The sequence below is a fragment of the Apodemus sylvaticus genome, chromosome 2 (genome assembly GCF_947179515.1).
Source record: "Apodemus sylvaticus chromosome 2, mApoSyl1.1, whole genome shotgun sequence".
Taxonomy (NCBI): domain Eukaryota; kingdom Metazoa; phylum Chordata; class Mammalia; order Rodentia; family Muridae; genus Apodemus; species Apodemus sylvaticus.
The window spans coordinates 153,536,640-153,554,759 of NC_067473.1; the positions used below are offsets into that span (position 1 = coordinate 153,536,640).

Consider the following 18,120-nt stretch of genomic DNA (forward strand, 5'->3'; position numbering starts at 1 on the left):
TTCTCAAAGAGCTAAGAAAAACAAGTGTGTCAGAAAGCTATATATTCTCTATTATGGTTAAGGCAAATTCTACATCTAGAATACTTCTCCCAGAGACTAGGTGAGAGGGCATCTCCAGTGCACACCAATTCCTGTTAGATTCTTCTTCAGTGTTATGAAGGGACTCGCAAAGCAGTTTGGTGTGAGGTGGCTCTAAAATCACTGTAACAGCAAATGTATGATCATTCCCACATCACCCAGGCTCACAGCCTTTGTACTGAAGAGTTTTGCTCAGGCTCGAAAATATATCTTCATCGATGAGGCACACATCACCCAAGCCCTCCTCTGGCTCTCCCAGCAGCAGAAGGACAATGGCTGCTTCCGGAGCTCCGGGTCACTGCTCAACAATGCCATGAAAGTGAGTATTGCAGAGCTAGTCTTGGTTTATCCATTATGAGATCTGTGAGCACAGAGATTATAGGGTAGAAGTCACCGACAGAGCCACCAAAGAACAAGACCTAGACATCACCAAGAAAGAGAGGATAGAGTTCATATTGACTGTGATGTATTGTCTGGGGAAGGGTGGGGTATTTAAAAATGAGAAGTGCCACAGCAGGTAGAATAAGAATAGTTAATAGAATTCTTAGAACTACTCAGATCACTTCCTCTTGCCCGTTCACAGGGAGGAGTAGAAGATGAAGTCACCTTGTCTGCCTACATCACCATCGCTCTCCTGGAGATGTCTCTTCCTGTCACTGTAGGTATCACCTCCATATCTATTAAAAGATGGTTCTGGATGCAACAAAACTCTGGCCTGTTGTCTGAGACTTGAGCTTCCCAAACAGCATGTGTAGCATGTGTCTGCTTTCCTTCTATGCAGTGCAAATGCTTCTCAAATCCATTTGCACTGAGTCTTTCCAGAACCATTCCAGAACAGGGAAGCAAGAAGGGGTAGATGGAGGAACAGGGGGAGGGAAGAGGGCTTATGGGACTTGCGGGGAGTGGGCACCCAGAAAAGGGGAAATCATTTGAAATGTAAATAAAAATATATCAATAAAAAAATCCATTTGCTCCAGCAAAGAGGAAAGGGGTTACATTTTTCGAGGGAGGTATCTATGCTGTTTCTCTCTTATAACCATCTCCACTCCCTCTGATCAGAGGCTACACACTTGAAAAATAATGATTCTCTCTTCTCCAGAAACTACCAAATACCACAAGATCCAAAGTAGTGGATAGGATCTTGAGAGCACCCATCCCTCTATGCCAGAAGATTGGCTGGCTAGATCGTGTGTCTCATGCAGGTAGCCCCAGCTACTGCGAGCTCATGAATGTGATGGCCATGCCACATTCAGAAGAGAGCATGTCACAACACTCCTCCCCATCCTGTGACGTTTACATTCTTTCTGCCTCTTCTGTGATACTTCTTGGGCCTTGGTTAGGTGCTGCTTCTTCAATGTATAAGAATGAATTGGGAAACCTTCTTATCTCCAGGTCTACTCTGTTCACCTGGGAATTCCAGCACCTTGCTTCACATGGCCGTCTCCCTTCTGCTCCCTGTTCGCAGCATCCTGTTGTCCGCAACGCCCTCTTTTGTCTGGACACAGCCTGGAAGTCAGTAAGGAGAGGAGTCGGTGGCTGCCATGTCTACACTAAGGCGCTCTTGGCATATGCATTCGCCCTTGCTGGTAACCAGGACACCAAGAATGAGATACTGAAATCACTCGATGAGGAGGCTGTAAAAGAAGGTGAGAGCTTCTGAGCTCGTTCTGCCAACATCCTGTGGAGCATATTGCAGACTTTCCCTACTCTGCTTTTTGTGATCTGTCCTCTCTGCTATCCACCATCCATCATCTAGACATGCCTGTCTATTCCATGTAGAATCTATTTTTAAAATCTAGGACTTTAAACATGAAATCACGTATCAAAAAAATAAGAAGCATCAGGTGTCACAGTGAGAAGCTCAGTCTTGGAGATTTGCTCCAAAATGAACTGTTCGTGTGAAGCCAGGCAAGCTACCCAGTTACTGATGGTTCTATTCCTTCATCAGGAAACAGGGACACTGTTTGCCCCTAGGGTTGCCCATTGAATGTCAAGACTTAGTGGAGTCTGTGGCACATGATGAATGTTGTATATTTTAATGAATGTTAATATGTATTTAATACATATGTATCCATAAACAATATTTTTAATTTTGTAAAGTGTCCATCTTTACATATGCACTTTCATATCCAGTGATATTTCAGGAGCTTGCTTTCCTTTTGATTTTTAGGTGTACGATTAGGCAAATAAACCTCCCTAGTAGCAGTTGATTGATTTTCATTCTTCGTTTTGTTAGACAAGGTCTTGCTAGGTAGCTTAAACTAGCCTCAAAGTCACTATTCTCCTGCCTCAGTACAATCCCAAGTACTGGGATTATAGATATGTACCACTATGTTAGAATTCTTGTTTGCTGACACAGGTGCCCATCCCTCTGTGCACGAGCCAGCTTCTCCAAGTTAGACTTCTAGAAGCGTAAGCACTCACTGTAGACAGCACATTTTTTTCCTTTGCTGAATATTGCCAAATTGCTCTCAAATTGCTCTCAAACTGGCTTTACATGACAGTCCTTTTCATTTCCAATCCTTAACAGCCATGTCAGCTATTTTGAAGACAACAGTCATTTTTTTTCACAATCTAATAAGTATAAACTGTTTATCATTTCATGTGCTTGGTGATATTCGCAAGAGCCTCCTAGGGAAGGGCTTTACAAGAAATCTAACAATGCTGGCTAGACTCTTGAAGCAGAGAATACCTACAGCCTATGATATATAGGGAGAGAATACCTACTTTCTCCCACCACACAACTGTAGTAACTGTCTTCAGTCATAAGTTAAAGGGCCCATCTTTCTACCAACACTACCCTGCCTTGCCTGGATTGAAATGTCGAATTCACATTTACACCATAGGGACTGTTATCTCTTTAAGGATTGAAGGATGACCTTTGAAAATCAATCTTTGCTTTAGCTCTGTCTTGGATGCTTTTGAACAGTTAAGTGCAAATATTTAGTTGCTCATAAGCTTTCTTTTCCCATCTCTAGACAATTCTGTCCACTGGACCAGACCTCAGAAACCCAGCGCGCCAACGGATCTCTGGTACCAAGCCCAGGCTCCCTCGGCTGAGGTAGAGATGACCGCTTATGTGCTCCTGGCTTATCTTACCACTGAGCTGGTTCCAACCCAAGAGGACCTGATAGCTGCAACGCTCATCGTGAAGTGGCTCATGAAGCAACAGAATTCCCATGGCGGCTTCTCTTCCACCCAGGTCAGTGATTGGCTAAAACATTTTACTTCACCTTTAGTTAGTGAGGGGTTTGCTGACGAAAAACACACATGAGAAGAAAAACAATGAAGGTGACTTAGAGGACCATTAATATACAGAGATAATAAAAAGAAATTCAAAAACAGCTAAAAAGAGTTCTCAAACAATGGCACCCCACACCACAGCCCTGCATTATCATGGTCTCTTCATTTCAACAACAAATATATGTGCCCACAGCAGTAGTAGAACACCAGAAGAAGGAAGAAAAAAATTAACTATCATTCCTCTTGAAGGCGAAGATTCTCTTTTGAGCTGTTAATAGGTACCCTAACTCAACTTTCTCTCCTTAAAGATGTGTCCATTTGTAGGCCCATGTTTAAACTAGACCCTTTTGATGGTCTCTAGACACCTCTTAGTATACAAAAATATGTTTATTAGGAACATAATGTGATGTCTTTGCTCAACCAATCTCTCAAGCTCAACTCCATATTCATACACCTAAGCAATTCATCAGTATGTGCCAGGAAGAGGCTTTATTTTCAGAGACAGTCGATGTGAACATACATCTTGTGTAAGTGAAAGGAGTGTATAGAGAAATACAACCTTGTCTTTTTCTATTGTGTTAAAAAGTAAGATTACCTTTCCCACATGAGAAAAAATGAGTTATTTTATTTAAAATATTTTTATTTCTTTTTTAGAAATCTGTTCTTTAAGTATTCTCTTGCGGCTCAGTGCCAGTGGCTTTGAGAATGTGCATAGCAGGGGGAGGTGAGCACACGTGGTCTTTTGATGAAATGGGAGAGTCATGTCAAAACAGCAGTGCGTCAGGAGGACATTTATAATGAGCCCCTTCACTTCTGGTGGAGAAAGTCTGGCTCTGAGCACAGTTATAAAAGTCCTTGGCTTCTTGTCAGCAGAAAAGAGTTTAATTTGGAAAGGGGGCCAGACCAAGCTCTGGCTGGGAAACAGCAGATAGGATCACAGTGATCAAAGGGACATCACAAATAAATACCCGATGCCAATTAAGTACTCCATTCCCACTTACAGATAGTTTCTACATTCCATGTCACAAACCTTTATAGAGGGGGAGATCAAAATCAATTTACTGATGTATTTGTAGGATATACAACCCAGAGCATATATGTGATGTCATGATCCTGTTATACACCTGTAGGTTATAATCAATCTTTAAAGGAGGAAGATAACCAAAAATAGGGAACTAAAACCCTTGTGACCACTAACACAGCTTTGGAAAATGAAGGTTTTCATACCTATGTTGGTGTCTTTCATTCCATAACAAAATTTCTGAGAGTAAATCTACAAAGCAAGGAGGCTGATTTAGCTTACAGGTTTTGATACCCAGAGTCCAGAGAACATGTGAACATTTGAAATAAGGCTCTGGTGCAGGTTGCCTTGTCTGAAGGCTTTCTTACCTTATAGTGGATAGCCATGAAGGGAATGGATGTGGGAACGTGATATCCTATTTGAAAGCAGGAAGCCAGAGATCTGGGTAGGGTGAGGGTTGTGCTTTTTGTAACAACCTATTCACAAGAATGAGCTGGGGTTCCCATCAGAACTGAATCTCACCTCTGTATTAGTTACTTTCCTGTTGCTGTGATAAAACTCCACAAACAAGGCAACTTATGGAAGGCAAGGGTTTTTTGACTTATGGTTTCAAACAGGTAAGAGTCATTCTTGGTGAGGAAGAGGAAGAGGAAGAGTGGTGGCACAGGGCAGATATAGTGGCAGGAGCTAGATATTAAGAACTCAAATTTTGAAGTATGGAGCAATAATCAAGCATGGAGCAGAAAGCTAAATGGCAATAATGCAAGGTTTTTACTCTTGAAACCCACCTCCAGTGGCATACTTTCCCTCCAGCGAGGCCACACCATCTAAAATTCCCCACATAGTGCCACCAACATGGAAATGGACAAGTGTTCAAATATATTAGGTTACGTTTTCTCTTTTTTAATTAATTAATTAATTAATTAATTAATTTTTTTTGTTCTTTAATCCTTTTTTACAGTCCAGACTTCATCCTGGTCTGCCCCTCTACCACTCCTCATCCTATACCTCCTCCCCACATCTCCAAGAGGATGTCCCCATTCTCCACCCTCACCCCACCAGGCCTCCCCACTCCCTGGAGCCTCAGGTCTCTCGAGGGTTAGGTGCATCTTCTCCTACTGAGGCCAGACTAGGCAGTCCTCTGCTATATATGTGTTGGAAGCCTCATATTAGCTGGTGTATGCTGCCTGGTTGGTGGCTCAGTGTCTGAGAGATCTCTGGGGTCCAGGTCAGTTGAGACTGCTGGTCTTCCCATGGTGGCATCCTCCTCTTCAGCTTCTTCCAGCTTTTCCCCAATTCAACCACAAGGGATCCTGGCTCCCATCCATTGGCTGGATGCTAATATCTTCATCTGACTCTTTCAGCTGCTTGCTGGGCCTCTCAGAGAGCAGCCATGCTAGGCTCCTGTCTGCAAGAACACCACAGCATCTGGAACAGTGTCAGGACCCCAGATCTCCCCTTGAGCTGAATCCCACTTTGGGTTACTGGACTTTTATGCTCATCTCCATTTTTGTCCTGTAGTTCCTTCAGATGGGAACAATTCTGGGTCAGAGCTTTTGACTGTGGTACGGCTTCCCTCCACTTGATGTCCTGTCCCTCCACTGGAAGTGGACTCTAAAAGTTCCCTGTCCTCACTGTGGAGTACTTCAACCAAAGTCCCTCCCTTTGAGTCCTGAGAGTCTCTCATATTTTCATTGAAACTGGAACAGCCTCCTACTAGCTTTGATTCGCTGTCCAAAACCACCACCATAGGGCCTAAGCCTCAGACTTCTGGGCAACTGATCACTTCAGGATGTAGCAATATCTGAGTGAGACACCCTGTTCTCTTTCAGGACACGGTAGTGGCTCTCCATGCTCTATCCAGATACGGGGCAGCTACTTTCACAAGAGCTAAGAAAGCTGCACAGGTGACCATTTCTTCAGGCTCATTTTCTACAAAATTCCAAATGAACAATGACAACCAATTATTACTACAGAGAGTCACATTGCCAACTGTGCCTGGGGATTACACTGCGAAGGTGACAGGAGAAGGGTGTGTCTACCTCCAGGTGAGAATTGGGCAGAGGAGGGAGGGTCCCAGGATTGTTCTCCCTGTAAAAAGTCAGAACTCAGGCAAGCAAATGGACAAGTCAGAGAAAGAGATGAGGGAGTTGAGGGGAATCTCCAGGAAAGGGAAAAAACAGTCGCCTGTCTTTAACGTGCCACAGACATCCTTGAAATACAGTGTTCTCCCAAGAGAGGAGGAGTTCCCATTTGCCTTGGTGGTGCAGACTCTGCCTGGGACGTGTGAGGATCACAAAGCTCACACCAGCTTCCAGATCTCACTCAATATCAGGTAAGACCAACTTTCATAATCTGGGGAAAACAAACCATCTTTTTACCAGCACTTATCACTAAACAAAGCTGTTTGGTAGCAAATATCTAGATCGATTTTAAAAATAAGGTATTCTTTTAAGTTGGTAAAATTGAGTTTCCCGATGATGGAGCTAAATTGCCAGCCCTTTGCCTTCAGAAGTTAATTCCTTCGAATGATTACTTACTCCTGATAGTAAATAAATAAGCAACACCATCTTTGTCTATTACTTGAATTCCTCCTATGTAATGAAATGCTTTAGTAACCTTGATTTTTACAGAAAAAGATTCTTGGAAGGTTTAAATAAAAGAAAGTAGTGTCTTTTCCATTATATAACTCTGCTGTCAATAAGTCAATGTAGTCATGAATGGTATAATGGAAAACCACATGCATGTACATACAGGGGTCAAGTGGCCACAGAATTCACAAACATGTACCTATAAGGCTTTGGTGACTTGGCTTGCTGCTCTACCTAGGAAAACTGGTGATAAAGTAAGAGTAACAGGAAACCCAGAACAGATTAGAACCCTCCAGGGCTTTTCACCTGCCAAGCTTCCTTAAGACACAGACCTGAGACCACAGGCTTGAATTACAGTTCTAGATCTGGTTTCTGTGGATTTACTCAGTTCTATCCAAATTCTAATACATGCCAATTTTTCAGGATCCTTGAAAAGCCTTTTTCTCTCTCTCTTTTTTATTGGCTATTTGCTTTCTTTACATTTCAAATGGTTGGTATCCCCTTTCCTCATTACCCCTTCAAAAACCCCCTATAACATCCCCCTCCCCTTGCTCACCAACCCCTTCTCCCCACTTTCCTGACTGGCATTCCCCTATCCTGGGGCATCAGGCCTTCACAGGGACAATGGCCTCTCCTCTCATTGATGTCTGAAATGGCCATCCTCTGCTACATATGTAGCTGGAGCCATGGGCCCCTCCATGTGTATTCTTTGGTTGGTGGTTTAGTCCCTGGGAGATCTGGGGGTACTGGTTGGTACATATTATTGTTACCCCTGCAGGGCTACAAACATCTTCAGCTCCTTGGATCCTTTCTCTAGCTTCTCCTTTGGGGACCCTATACTCAGTCTATTGGTTGGCTATGAGCCATGGGTATTTTCATCCGCCTTCCAGTAAGGATCAAAGTATCCACACTTTGGTCTTCCTTCTTCTTGAGCTTCATGTGATCTGTGAGTTGTATCTTGGCTATTCCAAGCTTGGATAATATCCACTTATCAGTGAATACATACTGTGTGTGTTATTTTGTGATTGGGTTACCTCATTCAGGATATTTTCTAGCTCCATCTATTTGCCTAAGAATTTCATGAATTCATTGTTTTTAATAGCTGAGTAACTCTCCATTGTGTAAATGTACCACATTTTCTGTATCCATTCCTCTGTTGAGGGACATCTGAGTTCTTTCCAGCTTCTGGCTATTATAAATAAGGCTGCTATGAACATAGTGGAACATGTGTCCTTGTTACATGTTGGAGCATCTTCTGGGTATATGCCCAGGAGTGGTATAGTTGGGTCCTCAGGTAGTGCTATATCCAATTTTCTAAGGAACGGCCAAACTGATTTTCAAATTGGTTGTACCAACTTGCAATCCCACCAGCAATGGAGGATTGTTCCTCTTTCTCCACATCCTCTCCAGCATCTGCTGTCCCCCGAGTTTTTGATCTTGGCCATTTTGACTGGTGTTAGGTGGAATCTCAGGGCTGTTTTTATTTTCATTTCCCTGATGATTAAGGATGTTGAACATTGCTTTAGGTGTTTCTCAGCCATCCAGTATTCCTCAGTTGAGAATTCTTTGTTTAGCTCTGTACCCCATTTTAATAGGATTATTTGGTTCTCTAGAGTCTAACTTCTTTATTTTTGTTGTTGTTTTTCTTTCTCTTTTTCTTTTTTTTCTTGTGACAGGGTTTCTCTGTGTATCCCTGGCTGTCCTGGAACTCACTTTGTAGACCAGGCTGGCCTCGAACTCAGAAATCTGCCTGCCTCTCCCTCCCAAGTGCTGGAATTAAAGGCATGCGCCACCACCACCCGGTTGGAGTCTAACTTCTTGAGTTCTTTGTTTATATATTGGATATTAGCCCTGTATCAGATATAGGATTGGTAAAGATCTTTTCTCAATCACTTGGTTGCCATTTTGTCCTATTGATAGTGTTCTTTGCTTTACAGAGGCTTTGCAATTTTATGAGGTCCCATTTGTCAATTCATGATCTTAGAGCATAAGCTATGGGTGTTCTATTCAGGAAAATTTGCCCTGTGCCCATGTGCTCCAGGTTCTTCCCCCACTTTCTTTTCTATTAGATTCATTATATTTGGTTTTATATGGAGGTCCCTGATACACTTGGACTTGAGCTTTGTACAGACAGGGAGATAAGAATGGATCAATTTGCATCCTTCTACATTTTAACTGCCAGTTGACCCAGCACCATTTGTTGAAAATGCTGTCTTTTTTCCACAGGATGGTTTTAGCTCCTTTGTCAAAGATCAAGTGACCATAGGTGTGTAGGTTCATTTCTGGGTCTTCAATTCTACTCCCTTGATCTACCTGCCTGTCATCATACCAATACCATGCAGTTTTTATCACTATTGCTCTGTAGTAGAGCTTGAGGTCAGGGATGGTGATTCTGCCAGTGGTTGTTTTATTGTTGAGAATAGTTTTCACTATCCTGGTTTTTTTTGTCATTCCAGATAAATTTGGAAATTGAACTTTCTAAGTCTATGAAGAATTGAGTTGGAATTCTCAAGGGGATTGCATTGAATCTGTAGATTGCTATAGGCAAGATGACCATTTTTATTATATTAACCCTGACAATGCATGAGCATGGGAGATCTTTCCATCTTCTGAGATCTTCTTCAATTCCTTTCTTCAGAGACTTGAAGAAATCATTTCCCTAATTTCTTTCTCTGATTGTTTATCCTTTGAGTAGAGGAAGGCTACTGATTTGTTTGAGTTAACTTTATATCTAGCCAATTTGCTGAGTTGTTTATCAGGTTTAGGAACTTTCTGATGGAATTTTTGGGTCACTTAAGTATACTATCATATCATCTGCAAATAGTGATCCTTTGACTTCTTCCTTTCCAATTTGTATTCCTTTGACCTCCTTTTGTTGTCTAATTGCTCTGGCTAGGACTTCAAGTACTATATTGAACAGGTAGGGAGAGAGTGGACAGCCTTGTCTAGTCCCTGATTTCAGTGGGATTGCTTCAAGTTTTTCTCAATTTAGTCTGATGTTGGGTACTGTTTTGCTGCATATTGTTTTTACTATGTTTAGGTATGGGCCTTGAATTCCTGATCTTTCTGGAGATTTTAATCATGAAGAAGTGCTGGATTTTGTCAAATGTTTTTTCAGCATCTAATGAAATGATCGTGTGGGTTTTTTCTTTGAGTTTGTTTATACAGTGAATTACATTTATGGATTTCCATATATTGAACCATCCCTGCATCCCTGGGACAAAGCCTACTTGATCATGGTAGATGATCATTTTGATGTGTTCTTGGATTTGGCTTGCAAGAATTTGATTGAGTATTTTTGCATCAATATTCATAAGGGAAATTGGTTTAAGTTTTCTTTCTTTGTCGGGCCTTTGTGTGGTTTAGGTATCAGAAGGTATCAGAGTAATTGTGGCGTCACAGAATGAATTGGGTAGTGTTCTTTCTGTTTCTGTTTTGTGGAATAGTTTGAAGAGTATTTGTATTAAGTCTTCTTTGAAGGTCTGATAGAACTCTGCACTAAATCCATCTGGTCCTGGGCTTTTTTTGGTTGGGAGACTATTAATGACTGCTTCTATTATTTTAGGGGTTGTGGAACTATTTAGATCATTTATCTGATCCTAATTTAACAATGGCACTTGGTATTGTCTAGAAAATTGTCCATTTCATCTAGATTTTCAAGTTTTGTTGAGTATAGGCTTTTGGAGTAGGATCTGATGATTTTTTGGATTTCTTCAGTATCTGCTGTTATGTTTCCCTTTTCATTTCTGACTTTGCTGATTTGAATACTGTCTCTGTGTCTTCTGGTAGTTTGGCTAAGCGTTTATCCATCTTGTTTTTTTTCAAAGAACCAGCTCCTGGTTTGGTTGATTCTTTGTATAGTTCTTTTTGTTTCTACTTGGTTGATTTCAGCCCTGAGTTTGATGATTTCCTGCCATCTACTATTCTTGGGTGTATTTGCTTCTTTTTGTTCTAGAGCCTTCAGATGTGCTCTCAAACTATTAGTGTATGCTCTTTCCATTTTCTATTTTGGAGGCACTCAGAGCTATGAGTTTTCTTCTCATACTGCACTGCTTTCATTGTATCCCATAAGTTTGGATATGTTTTGCCCTTGTTTTCATTATATTCTAAAATGTCTTTAATTTCTTTCTTTATTTCTTTCTTGACCAAGTTATTGTTGAATAGAAAGTTGTTCAGTTTCCATGTGTATGTGGGCTTTCTGTTGTTTTTGTTGTTATTGAAGACAAACCTTAATCTATGGTGATCTGATAGGGTGCATGGAATTATTTCAATCTTCTTATAACTGTTGAGGTCTGTTTTGTGACTGAGTATTTGGTCACTTTTGGAGGAATTACCATGAGGTGCAGAGAAGAAGGTATATTCTTTTGTTTTAGGATAAAATGTTCTATAGCTATCTGTTAAATCCATTTGGTTCACAAGTTCTATTAGTTTCACTGTTTCTCTGTTTAGTTTGTGTTTCCCTGATCTGTCCATTGATGAGAGTGGGGTGTTGAAGTCTCCTACTATTATTGTGTGAGGTGCAATGTGTGCTTTGAGCTTTAGTAAAGTTTCTTTTATGAATATGGGTGCCCTTGTATTTGAAGCATATATGTTCAGAATTAAGAATTCATCTTGGTAGATTTTTTTCCTTTGCTGAGTAAGTGTCCTTCCTTATCTTTTTTGATTACTTTAGGTTGACAGTTGATTTTATTCGATATTAGAATGGCTATATCATCTTGTTTCCTGGGGCCATTTGCTCAGAAAGTTGTTTTACAGCCTTTTCCTCTGAAGTAGTATCTGTCTTTGTGCCTGAGGCGAGTTTCCTGTATGCAGCAAAATGTTGGGTCCTGTTTATGCATCAAGTCTGTTAGTCTATGTCTTTTTATCGAAGAATTGAGTCTATTGATATTAAGATATATTAAGGAGAAGTGATTGTTGCTTCCTGTTATTTTTGTTATAAGAGGTGGAGTTATGTTTATGTGGCTCTCTTTTTTTTGTTAAAAGAAGAGTAATTCCTTGCATGTTCTAGTGTGCAGTTTCCCTCCTTTTGTTGGTGTTTTTCATTCATTATCCTTTGAAGGGATGGATTTGTGGAAATATATTGTGTAAATTTGTCTTTGTCATGGAATACCTTCGTTTCTCTATCTACAGTAATTGAGAGGTTTGCTGGGTATAGTAGCTTGGGTTGGCATTTATGTTCCCTTGGGGACTATATGACATCTGCCCAGGATCTTCTGGCTTTCATAGTCTCTGGCGAGAAGGCTGGTGTAATTCTGGTAGGTCTACCTTTATATGTTACTTGACCTTTTCCCCCTTACTGCTTTTAATATTCTTTCTTTGTTAAGTGCATTTAGTGTTTTAATTATTATGTGACAGGAGCAATATCTTTTCTGGTCCAATATATTTGGAGTTCTGTAGGCTTCTTGTATGTTCATGGGCATCTCTTTCTTTAGGTTAGGGAAGTTTTTTTTCTATAATTTTGTTGAAGACATTTACTGTCCCTTTACGCTGAAAATCTTCACTCTCTTCTATTCCTATATTCCTTAAGTTTGGTCTTCTCATTTTGTCCTGGTTTTCCTGGATGTTTTGGGTTAGGAGATTTTTGCATTTTTCATTTTCTTTGACTGATGTGTCAACTCTTTCTATGGCATCTTCTGCACCTGAGATTCTCTCTTCTATCTATTGTATTCTGTTACTGATGCTTGCATCTATGATTCCTGATCTCATCCTTAGGTTTTCTATCTCCAGAGTTGTCTCCCTTTGTGATTTCTTTATTGTTTCTACTTCCATTTTTAGATCCTGGATGGTTTTGTTCAATTCCTTCACCTGTTTGGTTGTGCTTTCCTGTAATTCTTTAAGGGTTTCTACTTGTTTACCTGTGTTCTCCTGTATTTTTTAAAGGGAATTATTTATGTTCTTCTTGAAGCTCTCTATCAGCATCATGAGCTGTGATTTTAAATCCAAATCTTGCTTTTCTGGTCTGTTGAAGTATCCAGGACTTGCTGTTGTGGAAGAACTGGGTCGGATGATACCACATTGTCTTGATTTCTGTTGGTAATGTTTCTGCGTTTGCCTTTTGCCATCTGGTTATCTCTGGAGTTAGTTGGTCCCGCTGTCTCTGGCTGGTGCTAGTTCCTCCTGTGGGCCTGCAAGACTGTCTCAGCACCCCTGGGTGGCCAGCTGTCCCCTGTGCTGTGGCTCAGCCCAGCTCCTGGGTGCAGATGGAGACTGGAAGGGAACACAGCTGCCACTCCTGTGTTCCCTGCACTCTTGGCCTTACCCACCTGCTCAGTCGTCAGAGAGAAATATCGGAAAGCCTTATGTGAACTTTGTAGAACCATAGGGTATACAATATACAGACATAGAAATTCATTATTTACTAGTTTGGGAAAACATAACTCTTCCTTTCCTGAACCTTCAGTTACATTGGAAACCGTTCTGACTCCAACATGGCAATTGCTGATGTGAAGATGGTGTCTGGCTTCATCCCCTTGAAACCAACAGTGAAAATGGTATGTTCAATGTAAGCCCAGGATAGCACATTAAGATGGTTTGTTCCCTATGAGCCCAGGATGGCACATTAACAGGGTATGTTCATTGTAAGCCCAGGATGGCACATTAATAGAGAATGTTCACTGTAAGCCCAGGATAGTACATTTCATTTTATATATTATTTATTAAAATAATGTTACATTAAGTCTTAAAAGAGTTATGCCTTGTCCAAACAAAGTGTGATTGTGCTTGTGTGTATATTATTGTTTAGACATCATGGCTACTGGGGAAACTAGTAAATCATTTTCTTTATGTTAATTAAAATATAGTTACATCATTTTCTCCCATTCCTTTCTTTCTTCCAACCCCTCCCATGTCCCCTTCTTACTCACTCTATGGCCTCTTTTTCTTAATTATCATTACATATGTGTGTGTACATACATATATATGTATATATATATGTGTGTGTGTGTGTGTACATATATATGTATATATATATGTACATATATGTATATACAAACATAAATATAAAACACAACCTGCTACGTCCATTTCTTATTGCCTGTAAACATATAATTCAGAATCGACCATTCAGTGATGGATAACCCCTTTCTTTAGGAAAAGTCAACCTTACATGTGTGTTCATATGACATAGTAATAGTATTATTATATCATTCAAATTATCTTTCATTTTTACTTTTTTCTTTATAAGGGACCTTTGAAGAAATTTTAACCTAAGGATATTTTGATAATAAAGTAATCTCATTTTTTCCTGGATTCTCCAGGAGTTTCATCTGTTTGTTAACATTTGTGATGTATCCATTTTCTTCAGCTTGAAAGATCTGTGCATGTGAGCCGGACAGAAGTCAGCAATAACCACATCTTTATTTACTTGGATAAGGTGAGACCCAGCCCACCTATGTGCACATATGTAATAGTCCTCTAGGAACTATATGGGAAGTGCATGTCTGTGTTTTAGAGTCCTCACATTCATGCTAGAGACATGAGAATCTAATATCACTGTAGCTCTCTTCTCTTTGGAGATATTTCACCTGAGCCTGTGAATAGACAAGCCACACTATACTCCTGGGATATGAATACTTCCATGGACCTATAAGACATTATTATAATGGCTTTCATTGTATCAACCATTTAGCTCAGAGCTACTGAATAATGCAGGGAACTGATTGTTATGATCAGTCAGTCACTATATCATCATCTTCATCAACAGTATAAGAGAGGAAAAGACCATGAATCTCAGCTGGCACTTGGGCCATGTGATATCAAAACAGCAGTCCATCCATGAACCAATAATTGAAAAGAAAGTGTAATTGTTCAAGCCTCTATTGCTAGGAATTTCTGTTGACAAAGCGGCAGTGGTTTGTCTTTTATAGAATTCTTTGGGTCTGTATCGGCATTTTTACAAGTCAGAAAGTGAAAACTGTACTAAGCCTTTGAAATTTAAATGAAGATGTACTAGATAGTAAAACTGAAATCATGTTTATATTCCTCCTCATGAACAGAGCCATGTGCTGGTGTTGACTTAGGCAGTAGGTCCTAAGTCTACTTGGGTCATAACCCCGTTGTGGGAGGGCATCTATATTGATTATCCTGGATACCAGATATTTACATTACAATCATAGCAGTAACAAAATCACAGTTAAGTAGCAATGAAATAATGAGGAACCCTACTAAAGGTTCGAAACATTAAGAAGGATTTGAACCCTGAATTAAGGTATATGGACTTGCCAAGGTATGTTAAACATTTAAGAAGTCATTTGGGGCAATTTCCCATTTACTCTGGGGGTTTTCTAAACCATGCAAGGTACTGTCGGCTGATAAAATCCTCACCCCATAAAACCACAAGTGATTTCAACTTGATGGTATTGGTACAGTGACAGGTAGGCTGATCAATGGAACAGAATTGAAGATCCAGAAATGAACTCACACACCTATGGCCACTTGATCCTCGACAAAGCCACCTTGATGGCTGAAACATCCAGTGGAAAAAAGATAGCCTTTTAACAAATGGTACTGGTTCAACTGGAGGTCAGCATGCAAAAGAATGCAAATTGATCCATCCTTATCTCCTTGTACTAAGCTCAACTCCAAATGGATCAAGGACCTCCACATAAAGCCAGACATTCTGAAGCCAATAGAAAAGAAACTGGGGAAGACCCTTGAGGATATTGGTACATGTGGAAAAGTTCCTGAACAGAACACCGATAGCTTATGTTCTAAGATCAAGAATTGACAAATGGGACCTCATAAAATTACAAAGTTTCTGTAAGGTAAAGGACACCATCAAAAGGACAAATCGGCAACCAACAAATTGGGAAAAGATCTTCACCAACCCTACATCTGACAAAGGGCTAATATTCAATATATATACAAAGAACTCAAGAAATTAGACCCCAGAAAACCAAATAACCCTATTTAAAATGGGGTACAGAGCTAAACAAAGAATTTCTACCTGAAGAACTTTGGATGGCTGAGAAGCATCTTAAAAAATGCTCAACATCATTAGTCATTAGGGAAATGCAAATCAAAACAATCCTGAGATTTCACCTTACACCAGTCAGAATGGCTAAGATTAAAAACTCAGGAGACTGGAGGTGTTGGCCAGGATGTGAAGAAAGAGAACACTCCTCCACTGCTGGTGGGGTTGCAAATTGGTACAACCACTCTGGAAATCAGTCTGGTGGTTCCTCAGAAAACTGGGCACATCACTTCCGGAGGACCCTGCTATACCACTCCTGGGCATATACCCAGAGGATTCCCCAGCATGTAATAAGGACACATGCTCCACTATGTTCAAAGCAGCCCTATTTATAATAGCCAGAAGTTGGAAAGAACCCAGGTGTCCCTCAGCGGAGGAATGGATACAAAAAATGTGGTATATATACACAGTGGAGTACTATTCAGCCAATCAACTTGAAAAGAAAGGTTCCAAGAAGTCATTTAGCTCCTTTTGATTTCCAGGTGTCAAATCAGACGTTGACCTTGACCTTCACGGTTCAGCAAGATATCCCGGTAAGAGACCTGAAGCCAGCTGTAGTGAAAGTCTACGATTACTACGAGAAAGGTAAGCGAGTGCAGCCTGAACAGAGACATTCAATTCTGAACACAGAAACTAAGACATAGGAACGTGCCAGGCTGCCAAGTCACCCTGGCTTCTCATCACTTCCTGTTGTCTCCTTCAGGTTTGAGCCCTGCTCCTTTTATCTCCTTGCTTCTGTGGAAGAAAGCACATTTTAAACCCATCAGCCAGAAAAAAACCAAAGTAGTTGCAGAGTTAACTTTTTGTCAGATGAGCCAGTTGTAGGACAGTATGAGATTTAAGGATGTACCACTACTGACTGTCAGGAGTCAGGTGAAATGTGGCTCACAGTAGCTGGAAGGTGCCCACAGCAGCAAGCAGTGGATTAGGGGAATGATGTGGGCATGTCTGGTGCAAACGTAGGTGCCCATAGTGACATCATTTGATGCGATTATTTCTGTTTTCTTTTTTACTCAGATGAGTTTGCAGTTGCAAAATACAGTGCCCCCTGCAGTGCAGGTAAGCAGTTCGCATTCTTTTAAAGGGCAACCAAAATTCCTCTAGCTTGTCTCCCAAATTTCCTCCTCTATAAAATTTCAGGAAGATATTCTTCTTAGGAATCATTTTGCTTAGATTACATATTACTATAGAAAATGTATCCTTTGGAGAGGCGAGATGCCTCTTGAACCCTCAGTTAGTTTGCCACACAGCTTATTGGGTGATTAGCAGCAGTTGGTCTCAGCTCCTCCTGTATTCATTGGGTTGTCTTGGACACCATGCTGTTCAGACTTAGAGGAAGGGATATCATTTGTTCATGGAAACCCAAGCCTGTCTTAATTTTCTCTTCTTTCTACTACTACAGATTATGGAAATGCCTGAGGACACTGTGAATAGGAAGTGTTTCGCCAGAGCTCTGTTCTTAAGACTTCATAAGAAAAACAGTGGTTTTTGTATTTCCAGACATTTGATAAATAAACCATTTTTTCATATCTATCCATCAACATTACCTCATTAATTCAGCCATAATTTTTTTTCACATTTTCATGCTTCCACATCTAATACCCAATACAAACTGATAAAAATCAGGAATGGAAGTAATTCAGAATACCAAAAGGTGATACAGTGATAATGGTTTAAATGGGATTTATCAGATGGGGGACAGGCAAAAGGTATTGGATCATAGCTCAGAGAGAGAGAAGTATGTTCAGTTATAAAGATGCCTTAAGGAAGAGCCAAAGAGTAAATGTTTTTTAAGCTAGTTAGAGACTGACTTGACCAGAAATACAAAGTTGGGTATGTTGATATTGGAAAATAGCCTTACTGCTTGGGATTTACATGTTCCCTGCAAGGATAAAATCTCCCGAGGAGTAGTAAGAGTGACCCACCCCTCACCCTTGACTCTCAGATTCCATGGTGGATGGCAGACTAAAGTTGTGAAACATGTAGATGCAAGTCTTCTCAGAAGGAAGACTATCTAGGAGTCAAGCCCAATTGGGTGGGCTGACAGACGTCTGCATCTCATCGAGTCAGGGTGAAAGGATGTCGACAAACTTGAGAGGCATCAGACACAGCTCTCATGCTTGCAAGTCTCTTATGTCCTGCCCTTTTCCATCCTTATTTTATTGTTCTTGCATTCAATATTCAAATTATTCACTAAGGGAAACAATACATGGAAG

The 18,120-nt window shown here is 40.5% G+C and overlaps 1 protein-coding gene across 1 annotated transcript in view; it reads left to right on the forward strand.

Moving 5' to 3' along the window:
* Nucleotides 1–17,437, forward strand: part of LOC127679148 (alpha-2-macroglobulin-P) — a 50,605-nt gene extending 33,168 nt beyond the window's left edge. The window contains exons 26-36 of the mRNA XM_052174768.1: nt 241–397; nt 662–736; nt 1,544–1,724; nt 3,057–3,280; nt 6,175–6,390; nt 6,550–6,677; nt 13,334–13,424; nt 14,237–14,305; nt 16,387–16,489; nt 16,922–16,963; nt 17,307–17,437. Of these exons, the coding sequence (XP_052030728.1) occupies nt 241–397; nt 662–736; nt 1,544–1,724; nt 3,057–3,280; nt 6,175–6,390; nt 6,550–6,677; nt 13,334–13,424; nt 14,237–14,305; nt 16,387–16,489; nt 16,922–16,963; nt 17,307–17,323 (1,303 nt within the window). The 3' untranslated portion in view covers nt 17,324–17,437. The remainder of the gene's footprint in view (nt 1–240; nt 398–661; nt 737–1,543; nt 1,725–3,056; nt 3,281–6,174; nt 6,391–6,549; nt 6,678–13,333; nt 13,425–14,236; nt 14,306–16,386; nt 16,490–16,921; nt 16,964–17,306) is intronic.
* Nucleotides 17,438–18,120: the final 683 nt, after the last annotated feature.